Below are 13,604 nucleotides of genomic sequence, written 5' to 3' on the forward strand. Positions count from 1 at the left end.
CAGGGATTCCGGACGCAAGCAGGATCCCCATGGTCTTAGGCACAGGGTTCTCCAGCACTGGAAGCCCCAGGCTTTAGGCCACTGGCTCCGTAGGGGTAACAAGCCAGCAGTCCTCGACTCTGCAGGAGCTGAAAATTGGGATTTTTAGAAATGTCTCACCCTAGCAAAGAACCTGCCCCCTGTAGTCATTCAGTGAGGATTTAATAAATGTATGAGGAGAATTGAAAACTTTAGATACCACAATGAGTGTTCTGGAAATTGAATGTGGGAAGATCCTTTTCTTCTTTTGTCCATCATTTCTGCCTATTCCTACTTCTACGTGTTTCCTGGACAGAGGACTTAGAGCTCAATAGACAGACCATTCCAAATAGCGGGGGAAAGCTAAGCAGCAGGACTTGGCTTGGCAGAGAAGAAGCAGGGTGCTGACCACCTGTGGGATCTGGTGCTGCTCTGCGGCTGGGGTTTGTCTCCGGGGATCGATTGCAGTTATTCTCCCCGTCTGAGGTTCTCCCTCTGGCAGAATCATCTTCTGAGGAAATGGCTCTGGTTGTGTTGTTGGCTTCCCAGTGCCAGCTTCTTTTCCCTAGCTGGTCTGTGCCAGCCTGCTCCCCTCTGTACCCCAGCTTTGGCTGCCCAAAACTAATGGAAATCAAGGTCATTACTATCCTTTGAGCATTTACTGCATGCCAGACAGGCACTACACTAAGTCCTTGCTCTTCATCTTCCTGTTGGTCCTCACAGTAGAGGAGGGGTATCATCAGGCCACCATTCCCTGACCGTACCACACACTGTCACACCACCTGTCCCTCCACTGGTCTCACCTCAGCTCTGTCTTCTTTGTGTACATAGCCCTGGAATAGCGCACATCTGTGGCATTGTGGTAATGGATCCATATATGTACGAATCCGTTCTTCCATTTAACTCACTGATTGATCACCTTCTGAGTGTTGTCTGTTGCACCCACTGCACTTGGAGTTCCTTTAGGGCAAGAGACCATGCCTTGTTCTTGCTTGTTGTATATCCCCAGCGTGCAGCACTGTGCCTGGCTCACAGCAGACCCTCAGGAAATGTTTGCTAAGGGGAGGCCTCTAAATGCTATCTAGCCTTAAACACTTTTTCAGTCCTTCCAGCCCCAGACACTGGAGAATGGGAAATCTATGCCTTAGCACTTAGCTTAGTGGGGAAACACAGCTGTGATTCTGGATGCTTACCTCTCAGTGATTCCCCCTTAATTCTCAGGAATCCAAGCTGCAATTAACCCCAAAGAGCCTTTAATGTCAGCATCATTCGTTATGATCTGTGGGTGTTCATTTACTCTTTCAGTAGGTGTTGAGTGCTCTGTGGGGGTCAGGCTCTGTGCTGGGAGCTAGAGCCACAGAGCTAAATAAGACACACATGTACAACCCATGACCTCAAGGAGATCAGTGGACAAGATGGAGAGATGGTGAATTAAGGCCAGAGCAGGTTAAGTACCACGGGTGCAGCTCAGTGAGAGTCCTGCTGGGTGAGGGGGGGTTTAGGAGCAGGTAAGATCAGGGAAAGCTCTTTAGAGAAGGAGGCATTTGAGCTGAGCCTGAAAGAGCAGTGGGATTTGAATCTGAAGAAGTAGGTGGAAAATTTTTCCCCATGAGCAAATGCACAGAGGTGGGAGGGTATGTTTTAAGGGAACACAAAGGTCATTCAGATAATTAATTTGTCAGTAATTGGCAGGTGTGACACAAGGGTGACTTTCATTACCATGGATATATCACTATGTTTTTATTTCTTTCTCCCTACCGATCCCTCCTCATGCCTCAAAAAGAGTTTTTGCAAGGTTATAACTGGGGAAAGACTTTATCTCTTAAAGGACAGGGATAGCAGATCCTTGTGTGGAGTGGCACCCTGTCCAGGCAGTCTCCTAGGGTCCTTGGTTCTTCACCCTACCTGCCAAAAAATGCACATACAGGGGCCCTCCATGTAAAGGCCCCTCTGCCTGTCAGTTATTCCTGGGAAGGAGCCTAGAGAGGCCACCCATGAGTTTCTAGATGCAGACACTGCAGGTGAGCTGCCTTGCTCCAGCAGCAGGAGGAGGCCAGTGGGACAGATTAGCCACTCACATTGTTTGTCTGTTGAGTCAACATCTAGATGTAGGTGTGGAACCCATAGAGGGATCTGGCATCTGTCGTGGACAGGGAGAGAGTGCCGTGGTGAGGGGGTCTGCTCCTCCCTCATTCCTTGTTGCCAGATCCTGCTTCAGACAGGAGGTCCTCTTTGCTGCTGGAGGTTTAGTTCTTAATGCCAAAGGGACAGTTTAACATGTACCATTCCTTTTGCACACATGCTTTTGTGTGTGCATGAACGCACACACACACTCACCCCTATAGCCTTTGCAGGGTTTGTGAACCGATTATAGATGAACTAAAACTCCCAACTGCAAATACTAAGGCGTGTGGGCCCTTCCTGTCCGGTGTTGTCAGATGTGCTCCGCGATGACTGTTTTTCATCATCTATTCTGAGCCATAACCACCCCAGAAATAGCTTTAGCAGGAAAGTGCTTTTGTTAGACTAGCTGTAAATTATATTTCAAATGTCTGATGTTGTTTTCTTAAAAAATAAATAAATAAGTAAATGAAAGTCTAAAATTAATGACTGTTGGGGTTTGCTTTGCTTGTGTGCGCTGCTTCAGACTTGGCTTCTTGCAGATGGAACTTCAGATCTGTTTACACTTCTGTGTTAGCTTATTTGGGGGGAAAAGCAGTTGAGAGATCTGGGAGGACAAATTTGCAAAGTTGAAGTTATTATAACCATTGGTGAGGCTTGCATCTCTCTCCCACTGCCCTCTCCCTCCCTCCCCTCCACCATGCCCTCATTTTGTTTACTGTGGTTTTATCCGCTCCTCCTCCAAGCCCGCCTCCAAGTTCGAAAGCAACTGGTTCTTGCAGATGTTATGACAAGGTCACATATCCAGTTTCTCAAGCAGATGTTCATTCAGCCCCATTTCACCAGCACTTTGTCATTCAGTGAGAGCAGACCTTGTGGGAACAGATTGGAGCAACACAAAAGACGGAACATAAAAAATCCTGCAGAGAACCTGATCGCTTTATGTGCTCAAGAAGAAGGAAGTGGGGTGGGGAGGGCAGCAAGGAGAGAGATCCGCAGAGCAAAATTTTATGGGGTTTTTTTTTTTGGTTTATTCAAAGATTATTATGTGTTGGATACAGTAAATCATCTATACACCCACACCCAGGAGGTAAATCTTCAGAACTCCAGGCGTGGGTAGTTCTGCATTTAACAGCTGCCATACAGTAGCTATTTTGTTCTGCACTTAGAGACCCTTATCTGTGCATTTGTTTTAAGTTATCGTCAACTCTCCTTTTGTTCCTCTATGCCGTTCTCCTGGTTCTCGTTGCTATTACAAGAATAGCTAAAAATCTGAGCTCCTGCGTTATTTAAACTGACACCATGAGTTAGAATGATAGGCGAGGCTCTCTCATCTTGACTGTGACTCGGTCCCACTCAGAGGGTGTTACCTATAATGGATTTAGCTCCTCTTGCCTTTTCCCAGGTCTCATACGCCCGTCCGAGCTCTGCCTCAATCAGGGATGCTAACCTCTACGTTAGCGGCCTTCCCAAAACCATGACCCAGAAGGAGCTGGAGCAGCTTTTCTCACAATACGGCCGAATCATCACCTCACGAATCCTGGTTGACCAAGTCACAGGTGAAGTGTTTCTTTGTGATTTCTTTCCTTGCATCTCATGTCACCAGCCAGTGCCCTGTGACTGATGGGAGCAGTGGGTTAATGGTCCCTTAGGGTAAAGGATATGGGTCATGAGTAGACAGATCTTTGACGTAGGAGAAAGACTTCTTCTCAGTCCACTGCCCACATTTGAAATGGGCCGTTTGGGGAGGCAGGAGTTCTCCGTCACAGGAGCAGTTCCAGCAGCAGCTCATCCACTTGGCAGGGTTGTGAAGGTGATTCAGGCCTCGGGCTGAGAGTGGGACCATATGACTTTTGAAATGTCTTTCAACCCTCAACCCAGTAACCCTACATTGGTGTGTGAAAAGGACCTGTATGTGTAGCTCTCCGCCTGATGACAGCATTATAGTTACAGGGAACCTCAGACTGCCCCGTTTCACACATGAGGAAACAGAAGTCCAAAATGGGGGGTCAGACTTCGGTCCAGCAAGTTAGTAACAGTGCAGAGGTATGAAGCCAGGATCCAGTGCTGAGGTACTTTGTCCACACTAAAGAAAGGCAACCACCACCTCTCAGTAAGAAATGTAAGGCACCCTGGGTTGCATTTTAATAACAAAATGTTTTCACATACTTCCAACTTGATCCCAATTTAAAACACCCCCCAGGAATAGTTCATTATGTTATTATCATGTAATTTATGCAACAAACCCTCACTGAAGCTGGCTGTGTTACAGACACTGTGCAGAGGGACACCAGGGTTCGGGGTAAAGGAGGCACAGTTCTTACAGGACTCCAGTGTGATTAGTACCTGCTAGGGGCTGTCCAGTGCACCGTGAGAGTTCAGGTGAAGGCATGCCATGCCTGGTGGAAATTGTCGGGAAGGCTCCATGGAGAATGTAAAGTTTGGACAGGGTTTTAGGGGATGACTTGCAGTCATCTGGCAAGAAGTGCAAGAGCACTCTAGGCAGATAGGATGTGTCCTGTAGCATAGCTGAGTAGGGCACAGTTCAAGGCATGGAGCTGAGCAAGAACACAACCTGTCCTAGGAACATCTGGCAGCTCAGCACGGCTGGCAGAGGCTCAACAGGGGATTTGGACAAGATCTTCGGGGGCATTAAATGCCACTCCAAAAAGTCTGAACTTTACCATTTGCCACATCGAGCCACGTGAGGGTTTTATTAATTTGTTATTTTGTGTTTGGAGTGGGGAACAATTAGGAACAGGAATCATAAACAAGGTAAGAAATTGAAAAGGTACCAAAAAAGGCATAGAAGATCATTTTAAAGGGTGTAATATCGTCAGGGTTTGCTTTTCAAATAGATTACCTAGTTGCTAGGTATGGAGGACCCACTGGAAGGTGAGAAACCGGACAGTGGATGATAGTTACAGCGACTAAAGGAAGATAAGGACTGAGCAGGATGGTGGTGGAGGACTGAAGTGACAGATGTGAGAGATGCCCGTGTTCTGTGGGTGGAAGTCACCGGTCCAGAGCCATGGTGGCAGAAATGCAAGCAGATGCATTTTGATGGATGAGAGATATTCAGGGAGCCAGGCTCAGCCCAGGCCCCACCAGTGTGCTAACTCCCCACAGATGTCCTTGGGGCCCAGCCCATCTCTTCCTGGAGATGTTTACCAGTTTGGTTCGTTCAGTTTTTATGGAGGTTCTTTCTCTTTCCCCAGGAGTGTCCAGAGGGGTGGGATTCATCCGCTTTGATAAAAGAATCGAGGCAGAAGAAGCCATCAAAGGGCTGAATGGCCAGAAGCCCAGCGGTGCTACAGAACCGATTACTGTGAAGTTTGCCAACAACCCCAGCCAGAAATCCAGCCAGGCCCTGCTCTCTCAGCTCTACCAGTCCCCCAACCGGCGCTACCCCGGCCCACTTCACCACCAGGCTCAGAGGTTCAGGTAGGCATGCGCATGTGCCCACTCATCTTGCTACTTGGGTACAGAGCTGGGCAAGGGCCAGGGAAGCCTGTGGCCCCGAAGAATGGGGCAAGGGTCAGAACCTCCATCCCCCGGAATCACTGTGCACAGCTCCCACCCCGAGCCTCAATTTTCACTCTCGTAAAATGAGGGGATTGGATCAGACACTCTTCCAGGCCCCCTTCCAATTTACCACAATGACAGTGGTTAAACTTCAGACTTTTGGTTGAAACAAAATTTCTGCATTTCACCAAATAAGAAGATTCAGTTTCAATAAGAGTTAACCACAGATGTGACCAGATTCAGCATCTTAGACTTAAGGCTAAGGCAGTGGCTTCACTAAAGTCAAAGAAAAGAATGGGTCGGGAGGCAGATCCTTGCCAAGGACAGTGGATTAGCCCCTCCTCCTCTTTCTTCTGCAGGAACTCTAATGGGTTAGGTACACAGGGTACTCTCTTTTGTGGTAACTTTACTCCGATTGTTAAGTCAGCAGTCTCCGGAAAACAAGGAGGAAGATTTTGTCCACGCCTTATTAGTGTTTCCTTTATGTACCCAACCCCCTGAAGCTCCTGGTGCAATGGGGCATTTCCTTTCTCCTGGGACATTTCTGAAAGGCAGGCTCCTCTCCATGAAGGTAGTATGAGCTTGAACAGCCTCCATCGTGCAAGTGATACGAATATTCTTGACCTACCCATAGTAATTCTAAATCATTATGTCCCAACTTCCCTTCAATGAAAGGGTTTTTCTCCTTTTCAAACACCGCATGGGAAGAGAGGCAGCCCTTCCATCTAGCCACAGGGAGAAGAAACATGAGCCTCTGCAGTGCCCTCCCATGCCCTGTGAATCTGAAATGGTTAATGGTTTCGTGAAGAGTCCAAGTCATCTAATTTTTATTTTGTGTGAGAGCCCATGCAGTATTTATGTAAAAAGCCTTTCCAGCAGGCTTCTAATGGTGGAAACTATGGTTACTACTGCCCATGGTGTGAATAGCTCGTCCCCAAAAGGTGCTGAGCATGAGGGAGATTATAACATAATAGCGGTGCACTGGGAAGCGCTTTCAGGCCTTGTAAATAGGAAGCTAAGTTTTAAAAATCTTAACCCCAAAACTCTCCCTACCCGGCAAAAATGTGTGGACTAAGAAGATTTAGTTAATGTAGCTAGACTAAGAGAAAAGATCCATTCTGTGTGCATTGTGTGTGCATGTATTGTTAATATGAAACAGAGACCTGTGTTCGCAAGTTTAATTAAAACAAAAATGTGAACAACTTAAGAAGCTGCCTCTTTTTAACAATTTCACACACAATATAAAATAAAATAGACACAAATGTTCTGAGAAGTGGGGGGAACGGGATTGATTCAGACCTTGAAAGAAAGGGAGACTCATTAGACACTTGCTTTAAACTCTAGCATTGACCTGAACATGAATTACTTGTAATAGGAGGCAGGAAAGGGGGGATCTGCTGGTGGATAGTCTCCTAAGCATTGGGGCAAGTTGTTGAGCTTTTCTTCTTTGAAAATGGAGCATTCTTATTAATAGTTCCATTGAGCGATCTTGCCATCTGTGAGGCATTAACCCAGAGACCCTCCTTCTCTTTGCAGGCTGGACAATTTGCTTAATATGGCCTATGGCGTAAAGAGGTAATTAAAACTCCACAGATTGCCAGATGTCCGTGTTGGCACAGACTGGGGCTAGAATTTTTTTTTTTAATTCACTAACTTTACTTTTTTTTAATTCTTCCTTTTTCTTCCACCAGCATGTCAAATTCTTAATTTTAATTTCAGACCTCAGTTGGTTTTGTTTCTTTTAGGGCACACAAAGTTTGTTTGTGTGTTTCACTTTTTCTTTCATTTGCAGGTGGGCTTCCCCTATGGTTCAGGTGCCACAGCTACCGAGCCCTTGATAATCTGGTCCTCCGAGCAGCTTTCCTGAGGGGAAGGCTGCAACTCTGCCAGCTGATTTTGCAAACTCGCAGAGCAACTGTTTTGCATTAGCAATGCCAAGATTCAGTTAAGAGGGCAAATTCCAGCGAATCAAAATTGGAACATTTTGCTAATCATGGCTGACAATCTTATGATTGTCAGTGGGAAAATTAGATTCGGGACTACCAGCCCCTGGCCAAAACATGACTAAATGCATGGATGACCTTCTGCCTCCCTCCACCCACCCTCAGCGTGCATTTCAGGGCAGGACCAAGAGTGAAGTGTATCTGTGTGCACCTCAACCAGGGTTTGTTTTTGTTGTTGTTATTACAGGTTTTAACGGTTATTATAAATCCTCCCTTGATGATACATGTATGCGTGTTTTAATTTTGCTGTTTCATTCACATAAAGCTTACTTATGAGGTCAGGGGCTCAAATAGGGTCAAAGATTTGGGGATCTCTGAATACAGTCACAAGGCTGCTCCAGACCTAGTCTGAAAGCCGAATCTCGGGAAGTTGAGTGCATTATATCACTGTGTCTGTGAGATTCCCAAATGTGCTTTTGATAAGCTCCACTGAGCTACTAGGGACACAGCATCTTCATCATCCTGCTCAGTAGAGCTGCACACTTTAATTCCCCTTCCTACAGTCAAGGGAAGGAGATGTGGTCTTTAATAGTTTGCATCACACCCCCGTACGAGGCCGTTCTTTCACCACTCGGCCATGTATGGTAAGTGCCCAGCCATGGAAACAGGCACGCAGTGGAGGACACACCTTGACAGCAGACTTCTCTGTCAGAAAGCCAGGGAGAGAATGACCTCCACGTGTCTAGCACGCTGCTTGCCTATCCCCACACATTTTACATCTTTGCCAGCTCTGTCGTCTACCTTTGCTCCCTAGCTTTAGCGAAGTAGCAGCAAACATTATAAACAGAGAAGAGATGCCTACCCATAGAGGGAGCCGGGGAAGACCCACAGCAGCATGCGTGACTGCCACCTGCGCCAGTTCCCCACCCACAGACAACAGCGCTAGTTGATAAGAGCATGCATTCTCATCTTCCTATTAAACCCAGACTTGGACCCAAAATCCTTCCTACCAAAGTGCTCCAGGTAGCCATAACCAACTGGAGTTGAAACGTCATTGCTGACCCTGACTTTGGGCTTATCACAAATACTTAACTGTTCTCTACCTATAAACTTGAATGGAGTCAATTTATTCGGTTAGAGGAGAACTGGTTGAGAAGAGAGTCTTCAGAAATAATGCAAATAGCAATTAGTCATGGATTTGCCCTTTAGGAATCTGTATGATGATGTTTTTGGGTTCACCTGGTTATTTGTCTTTAAGCAAGAAAGAAGATTGACTTAGTGAATAATACCAAAAGTAATGTCTATTGAGTCATGTTTAACATATCTTCAGTAATTTGATTGTCAAAATTCTAGATGTAGAACTTTTCTTCCATAGGACTTTTAAATCTCCAAGACTATTTGCTTATTTTTCAAGCAGTCCTAGATGACACTTTACCCCTTCTCTTCCCCAGTTTTTGCTTCCACTCCTTCTCCTACACACACTTCAAAAAAACCCGCAATCATGTCAAAAGCAAGCTAATAGTGTGTAGGGTCAAAATCCCTGTATAAGTTTGGTATAAAATAAAATATCAACATGCTTTCCTGCTGTAGGCACTAGCACCCTATTTGTCTCATCTGATGCTTCTGTCATGAATCACACGGGAATATATTGTATCGGACAGGGAACAGAATATGAAGGGTTGTTTATCTTTTCAAAATTAAATGAAAACTGAGAAGATTTCTAAGCCAAATATAAAAGTAGTTGTAATAAGGTAAATAACAATTTTCTGCTTTTTTTAATGCACAGTGATTCAAGACATAGAAATGCACAAACCACTTGAAATCTCACTCCTGTGACACTTAGAAATGAATCCCAGATAATATAGCATCAGGGAGTGATACACCTTTATAGTTATTGCTCATTTTTTGGGGGGGGAACTCTTTTGAATAAATCCTGAGTGAAACATGAGCCACCCATCTGATTAATAGCCAGACATGTCTGTTCTTTCTCCATATCTCCGTCCTCAATAATACAAGAGATCTTTTGACAACCATAAGTCAAGGGACTGCAATATGGTAGATCCGAGCACTTCCAGAGCCATCCCCTAATCTGCCTTAAAAAATAAAAAAAAAATTCCCAAGGATTGACATCCACCAGTGTTACTCACTTATTTAATTAAAGAACATTCATTGAGTTTTCTACATGTCACTCTGTCTGAGATTCCTATAGGTGCTCCACTGAATAAAAAAGTAGAGCAACAGAATGAATGAAATCGAGCCCCTTCCCCAGGAGCTCACTGTCTGCTGTGGGAAGGGAGGATACGGGCGGGGTGGGAGACCCTGTGACTATATTCTGTGATAGAACTATGATAGAGCCTTGCTCTGGGAGCGCCTTCTGGTTTTTAGGAATTAACCTAGGCCTTTCTCTTGGCATATATGTGTCTTAGCCAATCTAGCCATTCCCATCAGAGGAAATGCCACAGACATTAGTTTTTGTTTTTTAGTTTTTAAACCCTGAAGACTCTCCTGCAAACACTCACTCAGCCCTCTGCCCCGTGTCTGTGTCTGTGCATCTCTGTGTTATCCTTGGTCAGACTGATGTCTGGACCAGTCCCCCCTTCTGCTTGTCCCCCCAGGTTCTCCCCAATCACCATAGATGGGATGACAAGCCTTGTGGGAATGAACATTCCTGGTCACACAGGAACAGGCTGGTGCATCTTTGTCTACAACTTATCCCCTGATTCCGATGAGAGTGTCCTCTGGCAGCTCTTCGGGCCCTTTGGCGCAGTGAACAACGTCAAGGTCATCCGCGACTTCAACACCAACAAGTGCAAGGGATTCGGCTTTGTCACCATGACCAACTATGACGAGGCCGCCATGGCCATCGCCAGCCTCAATGGGTACCGCCTGGGAGACCGAGTGTTGCAAGTTTCCTTTAAAACCAACAAAGCCCATAAGTCCTGAATCTCCCATCCTTAATTATTAAAATATATATATAAATATATATGAACAAAACACTCGCGTGCACACACACATACACACACAAAAGAGAGAGAAACAAACCTTTCAAGGCTTATATTAAACCATGGACTTTATAAGCCAGTGTTGCCTAAGTATTAAAACATTGGATTATCCTGAGGTGTACCAGGAAAGGATTTTATAATGCTTAGAAAAAAAAGAAAAAAACAACAAAAAAAATACCTTTGATGCATTGAATGTTCTTTCATAGCTGTCGTTGTTGAATATAATATACATAGATAGCGATGTGCAGGGATTTTTACCCAGCCAGCTAACTTTACTACCTTCCTTGAAGGTGGGTCTTTTTAAGATGACCATTCACTCATTTGAAGAAGAAAATCAAAAAACAAAAAAAATAATAAAAATAAAACAATTTTTACAAAGTAATGGGATTCAAAGAACGAAAAAAAGCTTTTTGGTTTTTTGTCAAAATGTTGATCCAATCAGATTGGTAAAAAAATAAAATAAAAAAAACCCACACAAATTAAAGAGGAATAATAAAAATTGCAAAAATGAAAAAAACTTTTGCAAATTTTTTTATTTTTCCTTTTTTCTTTTATATCATGTGAACTAAAACAGTCTTCTGTTAGGGGACGGGGGCAGGGGGGAACCTGATGACATTAACAATTTAATAACATTAACATTGTTGCCAAAGAGGTGGTCTCTTTGCTGAAAATGGGTTTCAAGAAAAATCTATTTTTATAAAATATAAAGAATTTTTACAAGAGAATCTGGATTTGAGAAAAAAATATTTTGACTGGCTAATTTAGGGGAAATTGACAACTTTGTCGCGTTCATACTGCACTGGTAACTTTTTAGAGATCAAGATGTGTGTTTTAAACTGGATTCGTAGACTGTTTTTTGAAGGATGGGCTATAAACAGATGATCTTCATATCTTTTCATAGCATGTAATAATAATTAAAAAAATTATTAATTACTAGGGGAAAGGAGTGTTCGTTCTACCCAGGGTACCACAGTTCCCCACAGTCAAAACCCAAAAGCAAGGAGATGAGTTGAAAGACAGTTTTTCTTTAAGTCATCAGTATGGGATGTCAGCAGAACAAAAATTTAAAAGATTAATTTTCCTTTTGATCTAAAACTTCCTTAGTTTGAGCAGTAGGTGCTACGAAATTATTTACATATCTTAGTATCATAGTTAAATGTAATGTGTTTAGGAGAGGAAAACAAAAAATACATTTGCTTTCGATTCATTAAGGAATTCTCAAATTCACTTTGTAGCCCATGCTGATAGAATTGGGCTGTGTTGGTACATTTGAAACACTGTTTATGTTGCTTGAAACACTTATTTATTTATTCGCTGATGTGATGATGCCTATGGCCGAGATCAAATATAGCTAGATTGGCTAGACTACTTATTTGTTTACTTAAACTATGGGAAGAAGCATATTATCGTGTCATTCTGTTGTGTGTGTATGTGTATATATAATATAAATATATATATATATAAAGTTATTTTTCTTTGGGTTAATTTATTATAAGTTGTAACACTTGGCTAGTTTTGTTTGTAATGTCTTAAAATGTTTTCTTATGATATTTAAGTGACAGTTAAAGAGGTATCAAGGTAACTTGTGTAGAATTATTGTTTGATATATTGTCATGTTTGTTGTGAATATTTTTTCTTACTGCACAGTAGAAAAATAAAACCAACTGGGTCTTTATTTTAACGTATTTCAGATTGGGGAAAACAAAACAGAGCTAAGGGAACAAAATGACTGAGGGAGCATTCTCCCGCGTCCAGTGCACTGATCATTTTAGTATGTTTGTGCTTTGTACGGTTATATATTTAAAACAAAAACAAAACAAAAAAAAAGACAAGGGTTCATGCTCTTCCCTGGGTAATAGAAACAGTTACTCGCTATGCATAATCTAGTTGATAGTTAAATTTGCTATTGCTTTTGTCTTGTTATATAAAATCTTTTCAATACAAGTTTAGTCTTAATGGTAATAAAACGTTATGGTTATTTATAACTTGTGCTTATTTTGTGCGTTTTTTTCCATGCTGAACCCACGAAGTGCATGTAGACAGACTGTTGTTTTCACACCGAAGAGGCAAACTTCGTAGTGGTAGTCGTAGTGTAGACAGGTAATGAAAACCAAGGCTGCATCATAGACTCCTCCTTTAAATTTTTTTTCTGTTTTTTTTCCTCTTTTTGATTTAAAAAAAATAACAGATTTAAGTTCAGAGAACACTCGTTCAACATTCAGGGAAACCTTTTTACGTCATCTGCTGTGAATGAACGCAGTTTGCTGGCCAAGTGTTGATGCATTTGCTAAGTAAGCATTAGTGGGAAAGGCATGCCAAAATCTCTTCTCTATAATGTGTTCACACTTGGGGGAAAAAAAAAGGAAAAAAAATCTTAGGACCAGGCAGTTGTATACTTTAGTTATAATGAATGACTTCATGTTAACCTTGCTAGTTTAGATGATTTCTGAGGGAAAGTATTGTAACTGTTTTTTTCCATAATCTTGTTGTGTTTGAATTATTTGTACTTTATCTGTCCAGACAATAAATGAAAGTGTGTAGAATGGATTTGAGCTTCCCAGATTTTTAAATGTGTTTATTCAAACTTTTTTTCTGTAGCATCTTCAGATTTCCCCAGTATTTTTATCATTGAACAAAAACAAAAAAGGTAAAGTAAAATTCCATTTTGCTAAGTTGCAAAAGTCAGCTCAGTATTCAAAAGTCATTGCCCTAGTTCCATGCCACTAAAAGTGTGATCTCCAACTGGCAGTATCAGCGTCGTCTGGGAGTTGTTAAAATGCAGACTCTCAGGCCAAATGCAAATCTATATTTAACCAGAATCCCAGGTGAATCACTGGTACTTTAAAGTGTGAGGAACACTGTCCTAGTTGATAACAAGCTGGCACATTTGGCATTTTGATGATACATTAGTGCCTGTTACTGATTTATAAGCATACTTGTGACGTGTTCAGACTGAAGGGAGTCACCATTTGCAGAGCATCGATTATCTGTCAGA

General features: G+C 42.9%; 1 protein-coding gene across 15 annotated transcripts in view; it reads left to right on the forward strand.

Annotated features, from left to right (window-relative positions):
- Positions 1-13,169, forward strand: part of ELAVL4 (ELAV like RNA binding protein 4) — a 154,195-nt gene extending 141,026 nt beyond the window's left edge. For 11 of the 15 annotated variants that reach the window (XM_045204321.2, XM_053919914.1, XM_053919916.1 and 8 more), the window contains 4 exons: positions 3,545-3,698; positions 5,358-5,583; positions 7,201-7,239; positions 10,181-13,169. In XM_045204321.2, the coding sequence (XP_045060256.1) occupies positions 3,545-3,698; positions 5,358-5,583; positions 7,201-7,239; positions 10,181-10,550 (789 nt within the window). In that variant the 3' untranslated portion in view covers positions 10,551-13,169. The remainder of the gene's footprint in view (positions 1-3,544; positions 3,699-5,357; positions 5,584-7,200; positions 7,240-10,180) is intronic. The other 4 variants (XM_045204320.2, XM_045204324.2, XM_024571206.2 and 1 more) reach the window with 1 other exon arrangement.
- The last annotated feature ends 435 nt before the right edge of the window (positions 13,170-13,604 follow it).

Source organism: Desmodus rotundus, chromosome 3, assembly GCF_022682495.2.
Source record: "Desmodus rotundus isolate HL8 chromosome 3, HLdesRot8A.1, whole genome shotgun sequence".
NCBI lineage: Eukaryota > Metazoa > Chordata > Mammalia > Chiroptera > Phyllostomidae > Desmodus > Desmodus rotundus.